Source organism: Pagrus pagrus (genome assembly GCF_965226575.1).
Source record: "Pagrus pagrus genome assembly, chromosome: 21".
Classification (NCBI taxonomy): Eukaryota; Metazoa; Chordata; class Actinopteri; order Spariformes; family Sparidae; genus Pagrus; species Pagrus pagrus.
In genome coordinates, this window is record NC_140208.1 from 16,927,614 (window position 1) to 16,954,116 (window position 26,503).

The 26,503-nt window shown below is 42.2% G+C and overlaps 1 protein-coding gene across 1 annotated transcript; it reads left to right on the plus strand.

Annotated features, from left to right (window-relative positions):
- Positions 1 to 1,615: 1,615 nt before the first annotated feature.
- Positions 1,616 to 24,920, plus strand: LOC311250789 (heparan sulfate glucosamine 3-O-sulfotransferase 6-like). The gene is made up of 2 exons (XM_084342837.1): positions 1,616 to 2,432; positions 23,061 to 24,920. The coding sequence occupies exons 1-2, from the start codon at positions 1,954 to 1,956 to the stop codon at positions 23,677 to 23,679; spliced, it is 1,098 nt and encodes a 365-aa protein (XP_084198963.1). The 5' UTR covers positions 1,616 to 1,953; the 3' UTR covers positions 23,680 to 24,920.
- The last annotated feature ends 1,583 nt before the right edge of the window (positions 24,921 to 26,503 follow it).

Sequence of the window (26,503 nt, forward strand, 5' to 3'; positions counted from 1 at the left end):
TGGCAGGGTCCGCCACATATAAACAAAGTAAAACAGTATGAAATTGTGTTGTCCTTTATGGTCAGTTTGTTTATTCAGTTCTTTCAGTCATGAAACCGAAGATTGTTTGTTTAGACATTAAAACAATCAGTCAATGAAGATCTTTCTCTTCTGATTAAAATTTATTCCCCAAAACAAAACATTTAAAGGGGCTCTGTGGAGCAGCAGCTTTAAAGGGGCAATTTGTAAGGTATGGCCACATGTCAAATGTATTCTCAAAACAAATAGGGGGCAGCATATCACCAGAGTAACAGCTAACTAACTGTAGCTACCCTGAGCTAGTTAGCTTAGTTGGCCATGCAAAACAATACCTGGAAGTCATAACATCAAAAGGGTTATTTCTTCACATTATGTTCAAAATTTAATTCATTTTTTAACATTTTCAACTAAAATTCTTACATATTGCACCTTTAAAACATTTCTTTTTTTTAAAGCCATGAGCTAATTGGTGGTAGCGAGCTACAGCCAAGGATAGCTTGCAAAGAGCAGCAGCTGTCGTTACTCTGGTGACATGCAGCCCCCCCTATGTTTTTGGAGTTACCTTTGAATCCTTGCAATATTCTACAAATTACACCTTTAAACAGCTTAAACAGACCATCCACAGGCTTGTATACGCAACCGAGAGAGACGGGAAGGCCTCGTTTCTGACGTCACCTTACAATCCGCTCACACATGGCCAGTTGGAAAGTGACTAAAGGTGCTACATGTAAGAATTTCAGTTGAAAGCATCCAAGTCTAGCTCCCAGTCTGGACCGCTAGCTGCACGGCTAACTGAGCCAACTAGTTAACGATAGCTACAGTTAGCAGCAGTTAGTAGTTGTTCTGGTGATATGCTGCCCTCTACATGTGAATTGCTGCAAATTGTTACATAGAGCCCCTTTAACAAAACTGCTAAAGAAATGCATACAGATCTTTGTTCTGATCTTCAACAACATGTATCTGCACTGCACACAAGAAACTGATAGGCAGAGGAGCTGATGGTGAGCTGACGGTGGCCTGTGTAACTTCCTGTTTACAAAAGTTAATTCTGGTCTCATGTGAACACACATGCGAGGGGAGAAAGATATTAGAGAAAGCTGATGACACACCTGTCTGTCCCTGTTGGGCCGGAGTGTAAAGGTTAAATGTGTGTGTCATGGCTGGCTCCATGGGGGTGTGTGGTCAGGAGGGCGAGCAGACAGCAGGTGGCCACTGGTCCCATCAACATACAAGCTGGAGCTCAGAGCAGGGAGGCCTCTGAGTAGAAGGCTCCACAGTGGATGTGGTGATTTTAAGGGGAAATTAAGGGAAATTGCATCCTAGGTCTGCAATCAAAAACTAATATCCCTTCTTCAGCATGTTCCAGATATCTCCCTCCTCTACCCGTGCATTAAATACAATTAAACTAACGACTATATTTCTCTGGAATTGCTTTCAAAACAGAGTAAGATGAGACTTGGAGAGGGCGCAGCGCGCCTGTTAATTATCTTTCTGCTGTTGTTTCAGTGTCGCACGGGCTGCGGGGCGGAGGGGGCGTGTTGGATGATAGACAGGGCGTGGATTTGGCAGTGAGACGGGGAGAAGAGCTGCTGAGGGTTTCCTGCAGAGACGCTGCCAAAGGAGCCACGGGAGCGCACAGGAGGCACGGAGCGCTGCGGGACGTGGACACAGCCACCTCACTGGAAGATCTGAGAGTCGTCTGCGATGCTTCTGGAGGACCCAGAGAGAGGCAAAGGGCGTGTGAGATAGGCCGAGGAGCATGTGGAGGCTTTTGACGCGCGGGGGGCGACTTCTGCGCCACTTGCTCTTGCGCACCGAGCTCGGTGGTTTCTCTAAAGCGCTCTCAGTTTGACTTAACTTTCACAGTCTTTAGCATGAAGTCCTCTGATATGACATGTTTCCTGCGTTGTGTCCTCGTGCTCAGGATTGCGACTCATGGGATGTAGTAAATGGAGAGCTGCGTTCAACTTTGGACACCTGAAGGTGCAGTCCAAGCTGTCCGTCTTCTTTACCATGATCATTCTCTTCACGTACCTCTTCTACTGCCTCAACGGATACTGTGACTCACTGCCCAGGCCTATTTATGACCAGCAGAGTAATTATCACAACAAGATCGTCGTAAATGATGGACACCAGACGTCGGCGCAGCAGCCCGGCGCGTATAACGCGTCTCAGGTGTCGTTTGTCCGGGAACAGCTGTCGGACTTTACGAACAGCGATGCTCCTTCTAACAACATCTCTATAGCCAATAACTTCGGCAGCAAAAAGTTTCCTCAGGCCATCATCATCGGGGTGAAGAAGGGTGGCACACGGGCTCTGCTGGAGTTCCTGCGCATCCATCCGGACGTGAGAGCCGTCGGGTCGGAGCCGCACTTCTTTGACCGCTTCTATGATAAGGGGCTGGAATGGTACAGGTGAGCAGTCCTCAGTCTTTTATTTGTATTACATGATACGATAATGTTAACTTTAAATGAGGTGTATTCCTGCCTGGCACATGAGCGGAACAGTAATGAACTGCGAGGGTCAAAGTTCAGGGTAGAAGTCACAGACGTCTGATTAGATTAGTTGGAGCTGCTTACTGTCACTTTCCAGAGGGAAATGTCTGGAAATGAAAGTTGAAGTTAGAGTTTTAGATTTTATTTTCCTTTAAACAAAATCTGTATAATGTACAGAAGACTTCTCTCTTTATTAAAGGGGCACTATGTAGTTTTGGAGAAGAAATTCAAACTCTTGATATTTACAATGAGGTAATAATACAAACTCAGAAATATTTATTTTTTGAATAAACAAGCTGTTCTCAGAGGAAAATAAGGTCCCCAGAACACTGTTTGAAGTTAGAAAGGTGGCAGGGTCCACCACATATAAACAAAGTAAAACAGTATGAAATTGTGTTGTCCCTGTCATGAAACCAAAGAGAGTTTGTTTATTTAGTTTGTTTAGACATTAAAACAATCAGTCAATAAAGATCTTTCTCTTCTGATTAAACTTTCTTCCTCACAACTACATATTGCACCTTTAAGCTGGTTCCTCCAAAGCGACAAATATACAGAGAGAAGTAGATTTAGGGTGAACCCAGGCCTTGATGATACAGCCTTCATTTTTTTTGTGATATTTTAGGATATATTGCGTTATATAATATACGGTATGTCTGCATTTGACAAAATTGAGTATTGGAATTTTTCACAAAACATTAATTCAATAAGATGTCTTGATCAATAATCATCAGTAATGTGGATATAATGACAAAGTGGGTAAAGACGAGTATTAGAAGAGTCTGGTAAGTTCAGAAAATGACATCACTTTACTGTAATGCAGCCCTTCAAACCAGGAAAAGACAACACGATATAACCATATCCAAAATCGTCAACGATGCAGTGGGAATTTTAGTTGGCTGTACTTTTAAAAAGTCAGGAAACCAATTACCTCAGAAGTACCAAGTAGGGTATTAAACTTAAGTTTTATGGGGTTAAAAAGTTTTAACAACTTGAATTTATTAATCTACTTGGTAATTGTGAGGTAAACTGTTCCTCGACTTTTTCTTTTGTAAAATCACTTTACAGTGTAGAAAGTCTCATATGATAACCATATAACATCAGTATATTGCCCATCTCCAGGTGAATTCTTACACAGCTCAAACTATTCCTGTGATGGGTTTTACATTGAATTAGACTCAGTAGTGTTAATGTGGTAAAATCAGACTATGCAGAGATCAAGTAGACTGAGGCCTTCACCACAAGCGTCCCAAAAGTCCCCTGCTCCTCTCTATTTCCTTGTAAGTTGCTTGAAAATATGCATGATATGTCTTTTATCTTTAATAGCTGCACATTAAGCATCTTTAGTGGATCTTGTCTGACCAGTCTGATGAGGTGGATTTTGTCTGATGAGCCGGAGCGAAATGTGAAGAGCTCCTTTCGTTTCTTTGGAAACTGTTTTGAACTTCAAATGGAAAAAATGTGTTTAAAAAAAGGTTCATACGTTGATAAATGTTACAGTATGAGGTAGGGCTTGGCACTATGTCAAGTTATATCGTTATCGTCTTGACGACTGGTGACTTAAAGGTGCAATATGCAGTTTTGAGGAAGAAATTTGAATCATAAGAGAGAGATCTTCATTGACAAACAAACTAAATAAACAAACTCTCTTTGTTTTCATGACTGAATAAACTGAATAAACAAACTGACCTTAAAGGACAACACAGTTTCATACTGTTTGTTAATATGTGGCGGACCCTGCCACCTTTCTAGCTTCAAACAGTGTTCTGGGGACCTTTTTTCCTCTGAGAACAGCATGTTTATTCAGTTATGGAAAATATAAATATTTCTGAGTTTGTGTCATTAGTTTGAACTTCTTCCCCGACACTACACAGTGCTCCTTTAAGTGTTGTCTTTCTCTGGTTTAATTGGATGGATAACAGTAAAGTGATGTCATTTTCTGAACTTACCAGACTGTGCTTCTTCTTCTATTGCTTGTTTCTCCCCACTTAGCCATTATATCCACAGTACTGAAGAGTACTCAGCAAAAATCTTATTGTGTTAACATTTTGTGAAAGCACCAAATGTCATCCTGACAGTGTTGTTGTTGCAACATTGATGGACTTGGTCCAAAATATTGTGAGATTTGATTTTGCTCTCCAGTCCACATTTTTCATGCCTATTTTCTCCCAATCTACGACCACTGTGAACAAATCAGGCCTGTATTATCCTGTATTTTCGGGTCCCCTTATTACAATGAATAATGAATTATTTGCGACTGAGCATGATGTAACAAAAACAGAGCTAATTCAAATGCACTCTCCACTTAGTCCGCAACAAAGTGTGTTTTTGTGCTGGCACACACACACAGACACACACTCACATCATCCCCTGCTGGTGTGATCAGTCCCGCTCCTCTCTTCATTAATATCTCTCAGCACCAATAAGAGCCTCTGCTGATAGCTTCCAAGCATGGCAGCGTATTCAGTCCCCTGCCAATAAATTGCTGTTTATTGAGCTGACACGCTGCCTCCCTAAGTGTCCACCGTTGGTCCCCCGAGGGCTTCAATACCAGCCTGATCACAGAGGGAGGATGGGTTGTGGTTGTGGATGGTGGTAGTGTGGATGACCCCTCAGTCAGGTGGTCATGTGTTTGCTTGAGGATCAGCCAAAATGGGCTTCTGAAGGTGGGTTTTCACAGCCTCCGTTTTTTAATTTCTCCCGATGAAACGCAGCAGGGAAGAGGCAGAGAGGGACGGACAGAGGGAAACCATTACGGAGGAAGAACGAGGAAAAAAGATCCGGGGAGTAAATGACAGTTTGATAAAGAGAGGAGGAGGAGAGAGAGGAGAACATGGAGGTGTGGGATGAGAGAAAGAGACAGAGAGACGCAGGGAGAGATCAATACAGCCGGGTAATGATCTGTTCACCGTGAGGCTCAGGTGCAACACCACTAAGTGACATGTGAGATCAAAGTGTTGGTTTGCTTTCTTATTACTTAGCGTGGTTGTCAGGAAGTGGAGGAAGCTGGGGTTTTCCTGCTGCACCGAATATATGTGATGATGATACAGACTTGTTTGATGTAGACAGCAGCCTGTTGAGGCAGTTTAACTTTGAGTGTAAAGGTGAATCCTCTGTGAAGTTTCAGCTCAGACGTGTGTTTATTCAGGTAGTTGGAAAGCACAGAAGCCAACGTACAGGATGATCTGAGAAAAGCCAGAGTTTTTGGCTGTCTGACTGTCTTCCCGCTGTATCATTGATGGGAGAAAGTGACACGTTATGTCTGCACAAGAAATTGTGGGTTCAGAAGAGAGCAGCGGGGGATTTCCCACACTTCTACAGTGGATTAAACTGTTATTTTTGAATGACAATTATTAATTTATCTGCTGATTGCATCCATTAAATATCCATTAGAAGGGGCCATCTTCAAATTTAAAAACATAATCAGTTCACTAACATATGAGACAAAGAAAAGCATCAACTTTCCACATTTGAGGAACTGAAATCAGATAAAGTTTAAAATAATTATAATAATGTATAATTTGCAGGAATTTTGTTTAAAAAAATGTGCGTAAATCTCCAATTTCAGAATATAAAGGAGACGGCAAGCAAAACAGAAGTATCTGATGACCTACCACCAGATTACAGAGCAGCTTCTTTCCTCACAATGTGAGATTCCTTAAAGGAGACATCATGCTCAATGTCAGGCTCATAATTTTATTTTGGGTTACTACTAGAATAGGTTTACATACTTTAATGCTCAAAAAACACATCAGTTTTCTCACACTGACCAGCGCTGCAGCTCTGTATTCCCCCTCTGTCTGAAACGCTCTGTTTTAGCTCCTGTCTCTTTCAGGTCCCTCCTCCTAAATACCCAGTCTCCTCTAATTGATCAGCTCACACACGCCTGAGCACGCATATATAAAGTTGCTTCTTTAATGAGAGTATTTTAACCTCAAAGGAGCAGGATTTGTCATGAAGGAGAACTAATACTTCTTTGTGTCCTTTTTTCATTGTTTTTTTTTTTGTTTGTTTGTTTTTCTGTCTTTTCGGTGCTATTCTCAGCAGATATAAGATCATTCTTAGTGGAGGGGTTTAAAAGGTAAAACTGAAGAGAGAGCCAGAAATAATAAGCAGAAAATAATCCTATGAAGCGAAGGATAAGCTGTAGAAAACATCTGAACACAAACAATCTAAAGAAATACATATTCTAACCTTATATCCCCATCCTGTGCAACATTTTCCACCAGGTTTCAGATGTTTTACTAATGTCCTGATAGATTCAGACAGATTATCAGAACTCTCTGACATCAGAGGAGCACAAATGATCTCGTCTCTTCAGTAAAATACCAGAATCCCATTGGATGTATGACGTGGAGGTGAGCTCATCTGGATCAAAGCTCAGTTTATTAAAGGTGCAGTATGTGAGAATTGCTCCAAACAAAAAGCAGGCAGCATTTCACCACAGTAATGTCAAACATGTTACTTCTTCACATTTTGATGATCATTTCTGTTCATTTTTGAATGTTTTTAACAAAAATTCCTACATATTGCACCTTTAAACCCTGGCAGGAAATCAGTGTGGTGCTCATTGATACTTTCCAATTGTTGTTTTCTTTCCTTGTTTCCTGCATGTTCAGCATTATTTGCTCCAGTATGTTGGTGTGGATAGTTTTTGCGAGGCAATAAAAACAAAATGTTAGAAGCATCAAAGATGGTTTTCCCACTCGTTTAGATTTACCTAGAGTAATAAATCAAGAGTGACGTGTAAATATAAAAATGAAATGCCTTTATTCAGCTGAAGCAACGTGCTGTAGCATCTGTACTCATCTGAATGCTGACAAAGCATACTACACACTACAAACAGAGACTTGTGACCTTTTCATGTTCCTTTAACTGCTTTCTGTTGTTGGAAACTGACCTTACCTTGTACTCTCTTAACACAGACATGACGTGCTCGCCCCTCTTTTTTCTCGGCCTCTCCTTCTCTCTTCTGAAGTCATAATGAAACGTGTGTTTTTGCTCCGTCCTAATCCGCCGACAGCTCGTGTCAACACTGTGTGAATTGGACCGGTGTAATGACAGGTCAGGCATTAACATGGACAGCTCAGGGACGTGCGGAGTGGCTGAGAGGGATTAGGCCCCCAGTCACAGTTAAACAAGGCCTTATGAAGCATTAGTCAACACCCCCGACCAGCCGCCCCCTCAACTTATAGTGCTGGTTTATGATGAGCGCTTTAGTATTCCAGCTACACCTCAACCTTTAGTGCTATAGGGGAAGCTTATTGGACCCAGGGGCTGTGTAGGTCACTGGCTCACAGACAAGCAATAACAGTTGCCGGGGCTTTTTCTATTTTTATAGACGGATGTAAATGTTTCAAAGCATGTACAACTATCCTCTGGTCCTGTTTCCCAACCAGGAGTACTTGTACTTGTTCCAAAAGCAAAAATTATGATATGATTTAAAAAATACCACATATATTGAGTCAGCTGCATCACAGAGACTGTTTCAAGAATTACTGTAGGTATTCGTATGAGGACACTAGTTTGTTGTGAGTAAAGTTCGTTGTTAGGAGCTACAAAGTTCACAGATTGATGACGTCAGGATTAATGTGAATGGATGGCTCTTTTGACCATAAGCATGACTCTCCCTTAACCTTAACCATGTGGTTATTACTGTAACCATGACGACAAAGGTCCCATAACCTAAACGGTGTAGTAATTTCAACCCAAACCCCCAATGTTTGCCCAACACGATGTCCAACAGGAGGTGTTCTGGACGGCAGAATACACTTCAACAACAGTTTAAACGCTTGATTTAGACGACTTCTTGGAGTCCCCTGAACTCTACGTATTGCGAGTAAGACTCCATGAAAACTAGCCTAGTTAGCAAGCGAGCGCAAAAGTCCAAACAGCTCTCAAAGTATTGGATGAATGGTTGAGATAGTTGGTAAAAGTAAATGCTAAATTGTTAATTAGCACAAAGTATCATGGATAAATGGTCAAAACAGCTAGCTAAAAGTAATGCCTGAATTAGTTTTTAAAAAAATTACCTAAAAGTAGGCTAATGGATATGCTAAATAGTTCAAATAGGTAGCAAAAAGTAGAATAGATAAATTGCTAAAAGTAACTAATTAAATGTTTAATAGTTAGCCGCTGTAAAACTAATAATGGATACGCTAAATGGTTAAAATAGCGAGGTAAACGTAATGGATGAGATAGCTACTGTAAATGTAATAGATAATTTGTTGAAATTGTTAAAATAGCTAGCGTAAAGTAGGCTAATAGATACAGTGTTGATTAGCTAGAAGTGATAGATGATTGTAAATAGTTAGAGATACATAGTTTAAAATACCAACTTCTCTCACTCCAGGTGCAAACCAAACAGACCTGAACATTAACACTTACAAAATAGTAGGCTAACAATATCCACATATATATATATAATATAAAGTAAAGAAAATATAAAATATATATAATTTTCAAGTACATATGTTTAACATGACAAGTGGTGTCAGTGAAGGGGCACTTAAGTTCATCTGACGGGGCTGTGGGGTTACATCCACCGTCTCTCCCATCACTTCACACAAAAAAATGAATGTAGCGTAATAATGTGTTGAGTATTGACTGACATATCTCAACATCAGCTTGTCCCCACATGTTGTTCAGTGGCTTATAAATAATCAGCCGACACATCGGACTCCCCTGCTTTTCCTTCTCTTGCCTCCCTTTCTGCCCTCCTGCCCACTTCACTCCTCCCGATATCAAATGTAGTTGTAAAAATATTATTAATTTAGTGCAATTACACGTTAAGTACCCTGTGATTCACATATATCAAGCTGAAACAGAGCCGTTACATGTGAGGCCAACAACATCATCTGAAACTGGGGCTGGAAAGTATCACTTAAACATTTATTCTCTGACAGCGCACTTCATTTCAAAGTGCTGTCTGTGTCTGTGAAGCCCCGGAGAGCGAGAGCCTTGGCCCCTGTCTTCAGCTGGTAACCAAGTAAAACACATGGACATCCTTAAAGGAAGCATTTGGCAAATTGTTTGAGAAAAAATGCTTATATGTGGAAAAGCCTTGGCTTTGCCATCTACTGGAAACGATTCTGTGGTTTGGTGGTGGGGAACGAGGGTTTAGACAGCCATGGTGTGAGTGGTGAGTGTGAGCATGTGTGTGTGTGTGTGTGTGTGTGTGTGAGAGCTGGGATTCATTCACACTGCTGCAGCAGCTCTACCTGAAGTCCATCCACTCCCCCTGTTCCTCTCAGCGTCTCTCCAACATTTTCTTGATGCCGTAAATATCCAGCAGATATAAATGTCATTTCCCGATATCGATCGCCTAAAATAGGTTCTTTCTATTGATCCCCCTCTCTCTGCCTTTATCACGCTGTTGCAGCAGAAATTAATTAACTTCTGAATATTCAATCTTGTTGACAAGGAGCTGTTACTCCGCTGACATTTACGCCCCACAGCCCGAGTGTTGCTGGAGTGGATTTATTGGCTCGTTCAGGTCACTCAAACTGTATAATGTAAAGCCGCTGGAGTCCTCGCCTTTTTCCTCGCCTCTCTCTAAATCTCTTTCCTTATCGACTTGTTTCTTTGTCTCGTAGAAAAATAGCTGTATCATTCGGCAGAGCTCTACCTAGACAGGAATGTCCAGGTTTTTATTTCCTGTTAGACTCTTCTACCAATCACAGGGGATTCCCTGGTTGAATTCCTCCCTGCTCACATTCTTGGAAGCTGCACGTTGCAGAGGCTGGGAAGAGAGGCTTTCGTGGAAGAATTCGGAAAAATAGGAAATGTATAGATCTTGCTGGAAGAAAGAAGGCTTTGTGCAGGAGACAGGGTTCAGTGCTCTGCGAGTATTCGAAGCTGCATCCGCCAATGAAGGAAAAACTAGTCGTCGTGTGCGTCCACGACCGTGAGCAGCGCTAACTGTCAGAACTCATAAACATGACGCGGCGCACGCTGCGGTTTACATGTAAAGAGGTTTTTGTCAGGATTAATACGATATGTAAATGAAGCTGGAAAAACTGTTCGGATATAATCAAACATGACTTGATAAATTGGTGCAGGATAGGTATGGATTTATACGTGGTGAAAAAAAAAAGGGTCTGATCCAACTCAGTCATCAATATTTTGACAGCTTATCACTGGTCGACCTTTCGCCTCGCAGCGTGCCGCGTCTCATCCAATCAGACGTAATGGCCTCAGATGACTGGTGAGAGAGGAGCACTGGGGAAACTCTTCGATCACAGTTAGAGAGTGCAGAGAGATGAAGTTTATCAAATGTTTTAATCTCTTGGATTTTAATTCCAGACTGTCAGACTGAGGGAGTTTGTTCCTCGACCACAAGTCTACTTTTCCTCGTTAAACAGACAGACAGAGATGAGGGGAGCTGACGAGCTGCCGTGTTTACTGGACCAAAACGAAATCATCATTCTACTTCCTCCAACTTCTCTCCTCCTTCCTTATTTTCATTTCTTCTCTTCTCTCTAAGAATGTAACAATAGTAACAAGCTCAGCATGTGAAAGAAACTGTCATATTAGAAACAGGAAGTGGAAGAGGAACAGAAAATGATAGAAAATTAGTGACATGCACTCATCAGATCCTTCAAGATATGTGCAGTGGTGAAAAGTACATTTTCTAAAGTGCAGTACGGTTTTGAGGTACTATGACCCTTTAATGCCACGTTATGCACTTTTTGATGTACTTTCACAAGTTTTTACTTTTTATTCGACTGCTACTCTATTGTCACTTGTCAAGTTAATGACACGATAAAATGTTTTTGATTAGACATCAACAGCCTCGTGCCTGTGTGTACATGCTCACTGTGATCAGCTACTGACCATTAACCAATTATCGTTCATCCAAACGCAAAAATGTACCCTTTGTGTGTCACCAGAGTGTTTCCATGCTGAGTTAGAGTTAGTTGGATAGTAACACAAAGTACGCCAGGATTTCGTGTTAAAAAAACTAAACGATACTGACTTGATTTGTCTGCTACTGGAGCTTAATATTAGCTCCCACTGAAGTCAAGAATGTGCAGAATGAAGACTGTGGATTTTGTCCCCCATCACGTACATAAAAAGGGATCACTTAGTGGCCAGTGTGGACAGAAGAAACCATTAAAGTGAACAAAAACTGTTTCATGGCATGTGAGTTTTAAGACAAATCCCCAACATTGAACTGCTTTGAATGCATCACCAATAACCTTTCAATAATACCACACTATATATACTATATGTAACATTTAAGAAGGGGCAATTCTCTGTAATGAAGGTTTTTCTGTTTTATATATATATATATATATATATATATATATATAGTTATTATTCTGTAGAATTAGCGCATGGCTGATACTGGATTTTTGCGGCTGATTCCGATGTCAATATTAGGAAGTAAAATAAAATGCGACACACAAAATGTGTACATAAGCACATTTTTAACAACAGACCTGTGATTTAATATTTATAAATCACCCCAAGCACCTTTTTCTGCATTATTATCTGTTAAAAAATAAATAAATTTGACACATATCACAACTTATTCGGCTGAAACAATATCGGATGATAAGGTGAAAAATGCCTGTTCCTAAAGCCCAAGATGAGGTCAAAACAGTCAAAAATACAAGATACCCAGTCTTCAGTGATGTGAGGAGTAGTTTGGCACTGTTGCTAGTAAAATTACCTCTACAAATAAATAAAATTATGAAAATGGTTATAACCAAAATTTACTGGGAATTTATTTATCAATTAGTTGTTTGAGCTCTACAGTTTTATATAATCAAGATGATCATTTTGATGAATTCTGTTGCCTTCAGGCTCTCTCCCCGACTGTTTTACTTTGAGTAAAGCCTCTGAATATAATATCATGAATATTTTTGTCAATGAAAGAGGTGCATACTGAAGAAGATATGTGAATCCATAGTTACAGCTTTTGAGTTCCATTTGACAAAACAGTGACTCAAGCCCACACCCTGTTAACCATCACTGGTCTGTCTGGAGAGGCTGATAATTATTGACTGTGTGTGTGGCAGCGGACCTCTCCTGGTGTCTATCTCTGTTTAATGTCTGACTCTCTGCGTAGAGGGGGTGGAGGTCGTGAGAACCTGCAGCCACCCTGAGAATCCCTCCAGTGAAACACACCTCTCTTTGTCTGCCGCATAAGCGTGCTAGAAAAACTCCCGTCGGTTCGACTTAACCAACTTAGAGGAATTGGTTAATTGTCGGTGATGTCTGCGCTGGTTTCGAGAGGAAATGAGATTAATTACGCCTGAAACTCTGGCACCGAGACCTGGAGCTGAATTGGAGGACAAGTAAAAACATCAAACAAGACGCTGTGATTGGAGGAAATCTGGAAGCCAACACCATCTCCCGCTTCATGTCCATCCAAACTCTACTGCGTCCTGTATGTTTGATGTGTGTGTAAACGCAGCCAAGGCCCAGTTGAGTCCAGTCTGATGAGCCTGATAGATGGCACTAAGCAGACCGCTGAATGGACTGTTTCCAGTTGTAAAAGCTGTGCCTCTGCCAGCAGTGATTTCCCTTTTGCAGCTTAAGACGCTGCTAACAATGAGCTGAGAAACCACAAGGAGTGGCAGGCTGGAAGTCTTCGGAAGTGGGTTTTTTGGGATCCGACAGTATTGAGTGTTCTTATTGGTCGAAACCTGGGGAGTTGCCAGACAAGCAAACGTCCATATTGAGTCAATTACAGTGTTTCTGAGGTGTGTGTGTGTGTGTGTGTGTGTGTGTGTGTGTGTGTGTGTGTGTGTGTACTCATTTAGAAAAGCTGTTTAATTAGTGAAAACGTGGTTGTTTTCTCTGTCGCCGGTGCAGACTGAGGGTGGAGGGTAAACACTGAAGTCTGTACATGTTGTCTCATGGTTAATCTTTAACTGGACTGACTGAACTGAAGGCTAAACAAATATCTATCTATCTATCTATCTATCTAACTATCTAAGTAATAACATGCTGAAAAATGACAAAGGAGAATAAACATCAATATATTTAAAGATGCAATATGTAAGAATTGGCTTCCTTTCAAACATTGAGCGAGCAGAAACTGCTGAGTTACTGTGGTGCTACGGGTCAGGGCTAGCTGGTTAGCATGCTAACTTCTAAAATGAATATGATCATAATAATAATAATAATAATAAAGACAACAACTCCCTCTATTTACGTCTCTTGCTTTGACAGAGACAGAAATTACATACTGTGCCTTTAAAATGATTTAAACAATCAGAATTGTTCCTAATCAGTTTTCTGTCAGTCAGCTAATCGAGTAACTGACTTTTTTTATTGTTCTTGAGGATTCGTACATTTAAATGACCAGTTAACTAAACTAAACTCAGTCCACACTGATTCCCTCCTCATCACACCATCTTACTAACAGCCCAATTATGTAACTGTGGCGAGGACACCGTGACATTACAGGGTTCAGGATCTACGCGATCTATCCGTCCGTCCCCCCCTCCATCCTGTGTTCAGGAGATCGGATGAAGGCAGGGCGGGGCCCGAGGCCCCTGGTAGCTGGGAGATAAAGCCACACAAGTAGGCCACTGTGGGCCCGGCAGGAACACGACTGGAGATTTTCCCATTTGATAAGTCAGGAGGGGTGGGAGCAATCAGTGGCAACATGCAGACACACACTTCCACTCGCACATATGGACACATTACACTCATACATACACATTCAAACACACAACAGGCTTCATGTCAGGTCATTACACTATCAGAGTGATACAATCACGGCATCCCGTCTTCCTGTTCTGTAGTTTCTCTTATGTTTTTCTTCCTGTGATCATTAGTGGTTGTCTAATTATCCTGTTAATTAAAAGAAGATGTTCAGAGAAACTTTCAAAACAGCAGTAAAAGCAACAGTATGGTCATTTTTGCCAATTGTCAGATGAGAAGACCGATACCACTCTCATGCCTCTAATATTAAGCTATCGTTAGCATTCAGTTAGCTAAGCACAAAGACATTAAAAAAGGGAAAGAGTTAGGTTGGCTCCGTTTGAATGTAATAAAATCTGCCTGCCAGCACCTCTAAAGGTTTGTAATGACGCTTATACTGTTTTACTGGGGTCACTTGCCAGACATAAGCCCTCGTAAAATGGTGAAATGTCATGTTCAAACTTTGTTTTTTCATATCGATTAGGCTAATGAGATATAACAAGTCACCTTTGGACAGCCTGGCTAGCTGTTTCCCTGTCTTTATGCTAAGCTAGCTGCCAACTTGAGCTTCATATTTTGCATTCAGAGAAGCTTTCAAATGTGTACTGTAGTTTGGTCATTTCATAGATAAGAAGACATGTAAATATTAAGCTATAGTCGGCAGTTAGTTAGCGAAACACAAAGACAGGAAACAGCTGTCTTGTTTTACTTTGTTTTATGGGGTCTTCTGCCAAACATAAATCGCCATAAAAAGGTGAAATGTTATGTTTGAACAGTTTTCGTTCTGACTACACAAAACGTGCCATGCTACAGTAGTTCCTTCCCTGTTTCCAGTCTTTATGCTAAGCTACGCTACCAGCTCTAGCTTCACATTTAGCGTACGGGCATGAAGAACGATATCAATCTTCTCATCCTACAAGAAAGCAAATAAGCATATTTCCCAAAACGCTTTTCAAAGGGGAATTCAAACATTTAGGAAGCTAATGCTAAAGGCTAAACAGCATTCACACACATGAGCACACATGTAGATCTCTAATCTGTCATTAGTGCTGCCCTGGTTTCTCAGAGGAAACTCTGACTGACCACTTCTGATTTACTCGCTCGCTCTCCGGCGCTGTGATGTCTCTATTAACTGTTACGCCTCTATTTTTCCCCTCAGCTAGACACATTCTTCAGCTCTTTCCTACCGACCTACCCCAGTGATGCAAACCTCCTCGGTAAAAATACTCCTCGCCACCCCGGTGCGTCAGCCAGACTGTAACCTTCAGAGTGTGTAATAGTCCGCCACACACACGCTGGAGTGAGATAGAGCAATATGAGGTGCTAACAATATGGGTTTATGTAACACAGATATTGTGAAAGGGGCTGATGGGTCATATCTTGTGCCAATATGAAGTGTCGAACAGGGTATCTTGAGAAGGTCTTTAAAAGACCAGGGAAGGTAATAAAAAGGATTGTTCTCTATTTTTCTCTCGCCTGCCATAGACTATAAAATGAGTTATTCTTGATCCAGCTCATGTGACTTATATTACAAGGAGTTTTTGTTAGATACAATAGGTCCTGACAGAAGTGTCATAAAAGTGTCAATTAATTCATAAACCTCATACATTAAGGTGGGCCTTGTTGTCCCGACATGTTTTCTGATATTCTGTGACCATTAGAAAAGTATTAAATTGCATTCTGCGTGGTATTTAAAGGGGCTCTATGTATTTATTTATTTGCAATTTACATGTGTTGATCAATTTTTTATTGGCTCATATGTGCGCTGATTGTAATGTGACGTGACAATGACACCTTGTGAAGTTGTTCCAAGCTGCTGGACTGTGGATTTTCTTGTGAAGGGTCAGATTTTTCAGAGGATGCGACTTTATGCACGTTCTCCAGTGCCTCCTCTTCAGTGCCTCTCTCAAGTAAAGGAGTCCGCTAACGTAGTCTAATAAACGACCGGCCTCCAGCGAGACACTGAAGCGCCACAGAGCCCCTTTAAGTTCTGTAAAAGTCTTAGATTTTATTTTGTAGACACTGCTGCAGTTGCCTCCTTTTTTTTATTCCTGTTAAAACTGTACAGACATTTTCCACCTGAGTTTTCTTCTTTACAGGAAAAAGCTTCTGAAACTCGTCTACAATGGAAGCCAAACGCAATTACTTATCATTAATCACTTTAGGCTTGATTTGGCAGCCTGATAACCAGACATTTGAGTACCTGAAAAAATACATAAATATCCTGGATGGAAGTTTTCTCTATTTTTACAAAGCAATGGATACATTTGACAAACGGCTGAACATTGGCCATCCAACTAATGCAATGGCCCGACTCCAACAGACACAAAGAGAAGTACTACTTTACCTCCTCTTTATTGAGCTGCTTACAGTCCCCGCTGACTTCTAATCAGCCCACCGAAGCTCCTCAGCCCTGTATTTGCCGTCAGTAATGACAAACCTCTCCCTCCACGCAGCAGCTTGTACAGATCTTTGGGCGCACACAGGCACACTGTATCTGTCTTCATGTGTTTCTCTGTAGTGGTCGAGGATGTGTTTTAAAGTTCCTTCACACATGTCAAATGTATTCACAACAGTCTCGCTCTGAGGGATACAGTAGAGGCCAAGTGGAGGCTTTGAAGTCTGGAGAGGGAGATGAGGAAAAGTGGGGAAAAAAAGTCGAGGATGTGAGTGAAAGAGAAACGGAGGGATGAAAGGAAGGAAAAAGACGTAGCATGTACGAGAGCGAGATCTGCACATGATGACATGTTGCATTACATGATCCCCCGTGATCCCCGGTGGTCTCGCCCTCTGAATCACAACCATCTGCCGTTGACCTTCAGGATGGAAGAGTCCATTTCCGAGCAGTGCAGGCTGGTGGGGATTAAGAGGGTCCGGGGGTCTGGCCTGTGGCCCAGCAGAGCCGGTACGGATCACAGCTTTCAGAGCTCCGAACCCCGGGACCAGAGGGAAACTTCCTAAACCCAGAAACACTTCCCTCATCTCCGCCATACACACACACACAAACACACACGTACACTGAGGACTTCATTGCTCCCAGATGTGGATCCATCCTGTGAAAGGCATGTTCAGATGGTTGTTGTGCGTATGTGTGTGCGTTGTGTTTACGTGAGCGAGTGTATGTCATAGTGAAAAGCACAGAGGGAGAGAGAGAGAGAGAGATGGGTGGTGTACAAACAGAAATGAAAATGACTGGAGTTTGTGCTTCCCACTACAAAAGCGATAATAACCACTGTGTTTACGGTGCCTGCAGGTGCCCTTTTTACTCTAAACTACACACACAGTCACACTTGATAAGCACTTGAGTTGGTGAAACCCGTCATTCAAGGCAGCAATCTGCCTCATAAAGTCACTTCAGAAACAGTGAAGATGACAGGGAGGGGTTTTCAGGCTGCCAAACAGATAGACAGGCTGCGATGTGATTTTTTAAAGCTCTTTTCCATCATTTTACCCCCAAAAATTCATTTGCATGACTACAGATAACAAATCTACAAATGCAGATGCATCCTGTGTTTGAAGAGTTTACAAGGACAATGCAGTAGCTGCAGTCCAGATGTGTTCTTTGAGCTTTTTTTTTAAGAGAATAGATTATTTTCTATTATTTATACTTAACAGTTCATTTTAGGGGTGTAACAGTACACAGATGTCATTGCTCAGTCGGTTTAAGGGTCTCAGTTCAGTGCAAGTTCGGTACAACCAGAAAAAAGTCACAAAAAAGTTTTTTGGTTTTTTTTCAACTGACATTAGTGTATTGGCAGTTTGTTCCACCTGGTTAAGACATTAGATATTTTAAAATGTTTATTTATAGAAGTAAAAGTTACCAAATAAAAAGTTTAAGATACACCCCCTGTAGTTCTTAGTGATAAGTGTATGTCTAACATTTCTAATTAACATTTATTAAAATGTATATGATGATTTAATTACCATCATCATTTAACAAAAGTGGGTACAGACTTTTAAAACTTTTAAAAGTAAAGTCAAATCTACAGAGCTGAGACTTTCCCCCTTTCTTCTCAGACTTTAAAGGAGACCTATGATGCTTTTTTTGTTTTTCGTTGTGTGAACAGAAAGATGTCGGTTCAGCGAAGGTGATATTTTTCCAATTACAGATAGTAGCGAGTTGTAAGCAGAGAAGTTACATATACCTTTAGCTAAAGCTAGCTGTGTGTATCTGACCACTCGCTAGCTTTTAGCTGCCTCTCTGTGGCAGAGGGTGCAGTAAGTGGTTGGTGAGGCCAGTTCACCAAGCCGGAGTGCAGAGTGCGGTTTGGCTTTCGTTTTACTGTGGCTCCATTTTGTAGTAATTGCAAATTCTGCATAGCGTTTCATGGAAATGTTACACTTTTATGGCGTAATCATTTTTTATGTCATAAAAATGTCAAAAGAATCAAGTGTTAACTCACTTTTGACCAAATATGTCGTTACCTCAGCTTGGCTTGCAGAAATGGAAAATGCCTTTTTAAAAAATCTGTCTGCTACCTCCGCATTAAGTCGTCCCTGCTCGTCTCCTGTCCAGCCTGACGTAGGTCCGCATACGTCCTCATGTCTACTCATAAACAGTAACCTATTAGCCTGCAGTCCTTTACACGGGCGCTAATAAAGCCCGGCCCACCCACACTGAGCACAGCCAAACGTGAGCGTGTGAGAGCGTCTGGACACATTTGTATGCACAGATAAACGCACATCTGCGCACTTTCAAACCTCGACTGCATTCCTGCTCCAGATGCTAACAGTAAAGGTGTGATGAAAACAAACATCAGGTCGCTAGGTCCCTCTAAACTCTCTTTGGAAACCACACAGAGGCGGCTCACAGCAGCTGATATCAGATAAACAGATCAAACGCTTTTTATCTTCATGAGAGAAGACGAGATTAGACGCTACTGAACAGTGGCTCCAGGTTAATGAGAGGATTTTGAGCCCTTTTGGAGTTCTGCTGCTTTTTTCCTCTCTCCGTCTGTGCTTGTACCTCTCATGCCGCCTTTCTTTCTAGTCTTGCCCACTCTTCTGCTTTGCTCCCCTGCTATCGCTTCCCTGCACGCCCTCCTCCCCGCACCGCTGTGTGGCCTCCTCCTGTGCTTTCTGTCGTAGCCAGGCTGTCCTGTGATTACAGGCCAGTGGTCCGAAATGTAAACACGATGTCAATGGAAGCCCCACTCAGCCTCGACTGGAACACCGTGGCTTCCATTAGACTGATGACACATTCACCAAACAGTGCAAACACACTGGCACCTCGGTTGTTTTGTTTTCAGATCTGGTTGCGGGGTTTGGATGTTGCTGTCTGCAACCACAGAAAAATACAAAAAATACTAAAAATATCTTGCTCTATCCCACATCTTACATATTGCTGTTTGGTGGTGTGTGTGTTTGTTTGTTTTTTCATATTCCTTTGCATAAAATGTTTTAGATGATGCTACAGTCACAATTCTACAATCCAAAACATCAATCATACCATTCCAGTTCAGTTCAGTATCAGTTTTAGCTCCTGTCTCTTTAAGGCCCCCCCTCCTGAATACCCACTCCCCTCTGATTGGTCAGCTCACACACGTCTGAGCCAGCGCCGCTAACAACAACAAAGCAGCTGTGGTGAATTAATTCTTACATGCCGAACTAGCCGCTAGGCATAAATTATGCAAATATGTGACATGACGTAGTGTGATCTCGCAAAGTCACGGAATTAAAGGTGGGAATTACTGATGAGGCGTTTCAGGAGCAGTGTTTTCTGTGTGAGAGAGGAGCTTCTGTGGTTCTGGACTATGACTTTTCACATGCATAAGACCCTGTTAAAACACTGAAGGAAAGAAATAAAGCTTTATCTCGTCTCTACCTCTACTACAAGTTTTAATCTTGTTATACAACCCTACTGTAAAATGATTAAATGAATGAACGTTGAATTTTGTAAAAAAAAAATTTTTTAAAAAAGCAAACTCCACCGACAATTACACCAAGGAATTTCAGCTTTCAGCTTAACTGTGTTGATTAAAGGATGCAACTCTCCCTTTTTCCTGTCCTGGAAATACTTAATTGCCAGGCATGTTCCCTTGGTGCCTCTTGAGAGTTACAGTCAGTAAAGTGTAGGGAACACAGGTAAACAAGGCGAGCTGAGGAGAGAAGTGGATGAACCAAAAGGGCACGCACAATAACCTCATAGACTGATGACACGTGAGGGTAACAGTATCCGAGCCCGGAATTTCCTCTCAAAGCCAGAGCTGTTAAACTGTCCCTGGATCCAAAATCAGAAATTTAGCTTCTTGAATCTAGATTCATAAAAACTATACTGCCAGTCTCGTCATGCGGTGACCAGAAATATGCCCGTCGCAGAAACTTGGCTTCAGAGCGAAAGGTTTACGCTCTGGCCTGACATGCTCATTGTAAAACATCCCAGTGTTGAGTCTAGCCATAGAAACAGTGTTGTTTTTGTAAACTTTCTCTCCCTTTTGTATTTGATGTGTCTTTCTCCGCTTTGTTTAGCCCCGGCCCTGTAATACAACTCAGAGGTTTTCTCATGAATACCATAAGTTGTGTACTTGGTGTTACCCTCGTAGCCTCATGCCAGGGGGACATGCCGGACTTGGAGCTGACTGTGTGTGTTGGATCAGAGAGAGAGGAACATGGAGTCGGCTCCATCACCACACACCAGAGCTCAGAGCCCCATAAGCCCTTCACTTACAGACCAACCACGAAGTCTCCGACCCAACCATCACCACATGCCTGCTGAGGAGGGAGGGGAGGGAAGCATGGAAATTAGCTGAGGGATCTTTCACAGTTGCAACACTGGAATTCCTCACCGCTTCGATTTCTATAGCACAAACTCAGCCCGAGATCTGAATCTCCTCTTTAAACTCAACTAAAGGGGCTGTTGTTTTTTTTAAGAGGGGAAAATTGGCAGGATATTTTCTTATAACGGAGGTTATTAGATTCCATTTGAGTGTTACAGTAGCTTTTGAATGAAATAAAGAACACGAGATAAATAGGTTTTCCTTTCCCTCCCATTTCCCTCGTTTTATATACAATCTGCTCTGGCAACTTATGAGGACTCAGTCAAGCACAGACATCGGTCAGGGTTTGTTGAACTCTTTGAGGTACTACTACGTCTTCTCAGCCTCTGAGTCATCTAAGTAGGGGTAAAGATCAGGAGGAAGTGGGCAACCCTGTGCGTAAAAGCCAAAGTGTGCCTAGAATACCTCAACCGCTGATGATAATAACCATCAGAGGGCCAAAGGCAATACCCAGGATTGAGTGCGAACACATGTCGACCATAAGCCAATATTAACCTGTTTGTTACAGGACACTTTTGGACTTGTGCCTGTTTTTTTCTGCAGCCAAAATATTCAGTAAATTGAATGATAATTCCAGTGTATTACAACTTGGGTCTTATTTTGGTAACTTTGGCCATTATTTCTATCAGTAATGATAACAGTATACTCAAGTTAATTCATGGGAACAAGGCAATACCGCTGTAACAAAGTCCAAGAGACAAGAGGTCAAATGCCAAATACACCAAATGTTTCGCCAAGTTATCCAAACCACTTTATTCTGAGGTAAAAGTGTCTTTTTCCTGCCTGAATTTTCCAAATTTCAGCAAAAGGCCTTTTTTTCACTGACATGTCACGAGAAGCACAGGTGTAAGTGATAAAATTAAAGCTGCTGTAAGCGCTGTCATTGTTTCAGCTAACTTCACGTCCATTTTGCAGTTAACGATCCCCTCCATCCTTTCTACGTCGCCGCATGAAAACTGCTATCACCTGCTGTTTTTCCATACTTTTATACGAGACACTGAGATATATGTAAAAACAAGTTCACAGTCATTTGTTATTTGATGTCCAGTGTTGGGCAGAAGCACATTATTAAGTGCAGTATTACAATAATGTGATTACTGTTGGAAATAACGCTAGACACTAACTCACTGTTAGCTTGCTAGCTTGATGCAAGGGCTACCAAAACAGTGGAAACGTGCCGTCCAGTAGCTCCAAGTTGTCTTATTTCCATGTAGCGTGTTCTTAGCTAGCTTTCTATCATTAATCGCTGTTAAACTACATTCAGGTATCAGTTATTTAAGCTAACGTTAAGCTAGCTGTTGATGGTCCTTAAATATCTGTAAACAAGGTTGGCTACTTGTTTGTTTTTTTGTTTCTACAGCTGTTAAATACAGAATGTGTGATGTGTGTTGAGCATTTGGAGTTGTTTATGGCGCTGACTAATAAAAGTAATGTTAACGAGTCATGTGGCTAACTTTTATTACTTTTGCTGTTTATTTACTAGTAAAATACTGTCAATACTTTGTCAATGAATAACATGTAACAGTTACATTTTTTAGTAACTTTCCCAACAGCGTTATGTGATAAGGATTAGCTGGCAGGGCACACTAAAGGGGGAAATCATTTAATAACTTCTCCAACCCTGCTGTAAGACTACAAATACCAGCGGTATGACAGTAATGTGGCTGTTACTGCGGTCCTTTGGGACAGCAGCGGAGGGAGAGCCCCGGCAGTTATGAGTCTGTTCAGGAGGAGGCAGCGGATGAGAGGAAATTACTTTTCTGAGGTTAATATAGCCTTGCGGTTTTCCTACAGTAGCCACTCGCAGACTCCCTCCCGGTCTGCGCTGACACGGTCACTCCATCAATGCCAGAAACCTAATGTCATGTTTATCTCCCTCTAATCACAGATTTAGCCCAGTAATTACAAAGCAAAATCAAAAAGCCTTCGAGGTAAGAGAGGCATCATCAAAGGAATGCTTTGAGAATTATGAGAAAATCAAGCAGATGTATTAATTTAATCCTGATGTATGGATGTCATTTTTGATGAAGAACATGCTGTGCAGTGTGTTGGTATTTTCTCAAGTCGACGCTCACGCTATGTCTTTCTGTCTTTCTTCTTCTCTTCACTGCAGGAACCTGATGCCTCGCACTCTGGAGGGTCAGATCACTATGGAGAAGACTCCCAGTTACTTCATCACCAAAGAGGCCCCTCGCCGCGTCTTCTCCATGAGCCGCCACACCAAGCTCATCGTGGTGGTGCGTGACCCTGTGACCCGGGCTGTTTCTGATTACACCCAGACTCTGTCGAAATCTCCCGGGCTCCCGTCCTTTCAGAACCTGGCCTTCCGCAACACCACCACGGGCCTCATCGACACGTCTTGGAGCGCCGTGCGCATTGGCATCTACGCCAAGCACCTGGAGAACTGGCTGCGCTTCTTCCCACTCTCGCGTCTCCTCTTTGTCAGCGGAGAGCGCCTCGTGACGGACCCGGCGGGCGAGATGGGCCGGGTCCAGGACTTCCTGGGACTCAAACGCGTGGTGACAGACAAGCACTTCTACTTCAACCAGACCAAAGGCTTCCCCTGCCTCAAGAAGCCCGAGGGGAGCAGCAGACCACGCTGCCTGGGGAAGTCAAAGGGCAGGCCCCATCCCCAGATCCCCTCCGAGGTCCTGCTCAGGCTCAGAGACTTCTACAGACCCTTCAATCTCAAGTTTTACCAAATGACTGGCCACAATTTTGGCTGGGACTGAACAGCTACTCACCAAAGCTCTTAAAAACTGTTAGTAGCATTCTTCTGAGGCCAACTACCAAAACCAGACAGGGATACCTTGAAAGCATTTTGTGTTACCAAAGCTTTTACTGTGCAAAACATGCCTTTCCTTCATTTCCTACACTATGAAAACTCCTGCCTTCCTCTGGATTTACAAGAGCCATGTTAAAGCTCCTACTTGTTAGTTAGGCGACAATATGACGACTTTAGGTGTCCGAATTCATCAAATACTGACGCTTTGGGCCGGCGGTCAACCCGACCTACAATCCTAAAGCGTGAGTATTTGACGATTTCGAAAGAGACTCTAAAATCGACTACCTTACAAACAGGAGTTTTAACAAAAGATTGTGAGACCTTGAATCCCCTGAGCACCTTTACAAAGCAATGCTAAACAAAAGCTTTGGAGAAGCGCTGGTCGGGGCTCACGCTGCTGCTGCTGTGCGACAAACACAAGCCACATTGAAGCATAGTGCTTATTTACTTTAAATTGGAACTTCTAGCACTCGGCACCCCGAGTGCCAGAGGTATGCAAAGCTCTCATTGCTGTCCAAAACACTTAACAGCACAGCCTCTAAATTGAAAATAACATCGAAAAAAGACGCCACCACTGCCAAGAGATGTGACTGAAGTTATACCAAACGGCAAATGAGTAACAAGGCTTGACAGCAAAAAGCTTCAATAAACCAAATGACATGTTGAGGAGCTCTGCTGAAGAAACGATGCAACGGCGAGGAAAGACGCAAAGGGTTTTGAATTATGCACAACGGTACAATCAAAAGAAATGTAAATGTGTGTTGTTGAGGCGTAAATGAATCTTTAAGGATCACTTAAATCCCTTCAACATTGTTCAGTTCACTGCTGGGTAAATGATAGACATGTTTATACAGAGTGCGCAGTTATTTTTCTTCAGTTCATTCAATGCGAGCTCCTTTTCCCTGACTGTAAAAAAATAAAGATGTAGCAAATGCAGGAGGATACCTGGCAGAGGTGCAGTTACCAGAAATGTAAAACACAGTCCACCATGTGCTGTAAATCTGCTCTTATTTAAGTTCTTTACACACAACCTCTGTTTCGTGATCGTCTCCTACTTCACTTCTTCAACACTCACCTCCACAAGCGGTACTTACATGCAACTGTGTATTTCTAAAAGCCTAATTTATAAGATGACAAACTATTGTTGAGATGTTTTCCTGAGACTTTTGTATTTGAAATATTGCTGGAAATTCTGACTAAAACTTTTATTCTGAAACATGTGTTTTGGCCTCATTTCTACAGTCAACCTCAGTTCATCCTCTTTGTATTTATTCCAAACAAACCAACATTGCTGCTGGCCGGACTACGCAATACATCTGTTTAGCAGATGATTTTCATTTTTCCTGGAAGCGACCAGCCAGACACCAGATGATTAGCAAAGAAAATACAGTTAATCAGCGTTGTGTGATTTTAAGGGATGACTTGTTGGAAAGCGAACATTTATTTACAGTGTAATATTGTTGAATGTTACTTTAATCTTTAACCTGCACTCACAATTATAAAATCAAGGGTTTAACACACAAACAGCATGAGTAAATCAACAGCTGGAGCTATAGCAGCCAGTTAGCTTAGCTCAGCATAAATCATGGAGACGGGGAAACAGTCTGATTGTTTCTGACCCAACCAGTGTCTCTAAAGCTGACTAACTAATCAAATGTGTTTTATTTAATCCAGATTTTGTTACCCTCAAACAAAGCTAAGTTAGCTTTCCTTCTGTTCCCAGTCTCTATGTCGAGCTAAGCTAACTGTAGCCTCATATTGAACTGACAAATATAAGAGTGGTTTCAATGTCAAAATTGAGGTTTTCCTTGAAGTGCGCGATCAGTAAATCTTTGTCAAACACTTCCAAGTTGAAGTGTGCAGAGACTGAATGAAGTTGGTGGAGAGTGTGGCCGAGGAGGGGGTCATATGGCTACAGGCATCCAGGGCTAAATTTGAAGCTAACACAGGGCAGTGGCTTTTCTGATGTGTAAGCAATCAATTCACTGGGGTGATTGGAGACCTTTGGGGATGGCAATCTTTGACCTCTTCACTCCCCCTTGACCTGTGAGCCTGGTCGCCATAAACTGCTGACCGCCACGGCCACGCTGGTTAATGGAGTCGCCCTGCATGAGCTATGAGCGTGATCGCATGCTCTCACACACATGCACACACTCGCTCAGAAATAAACACACACAGGCATACAACAACTGCCCCCCGCCCCCCCCCCGATCCATTAATATTGCATTCTCAACCTCTGGGACCTCCAGTGAAGGGAGATGGTCCGGATCAATAACTGCCTGTTTAGTTTATTGGCGGTGGGGATATGTGCTTATACGTACCATGTCCCACTGTCACTTTGATTTAACTCAGGGGTCGAGCACGGGTCGCTATCATACATTTGTAAAATATTATTTAACACCTGATATATCTTCCATACATCTGTAATCGATGCAGGGCGTGAACACATACACAAGGGTGAACGCGTGGATGCTGGACCAGACTGTGAGCGATGAAGAGCTACCAGCAGACAACCTTCGCAGGCACAACTGGTTTGGGACTGGTTTTTCCATTCCTATGTGGTGGCCAGGTGAATAGCATTGCCTACCTTGCTCAACTTGAATACCTGCGGGCGGTTTCTAGCTGCTGACATAATCAACAATTAGCCCTTGGTGCTTTCTGCTGTTCCATTCTCGCTGCCTCGTTGCTTGCCTATGACGAAACATTTCTGATATGGCTCCGTCACGGGGGGTTCGTTCCTCCCTGCTAGTAAGAAGGACCACAGCAGCGCG

What these genes read in the sequence shown, in the direction of transcription:
- LOC311250789 (XM_084342837.1), top strand. Translation starts at nt 1,954, where the DNA reads ATGGGATGTAGTAAATGGAGAGCTGCGTTCAACTTTGGACACCTGAAG. An exon ending in AAGGGGCTGGAATGGTACAG is followed by an intron (nt 2,433 to 23,060) that starts GTGAGCAGTCCT and finishes TCTTCACTGCAG; the next exon opens with GAACCTGATGCCTCGCACTC.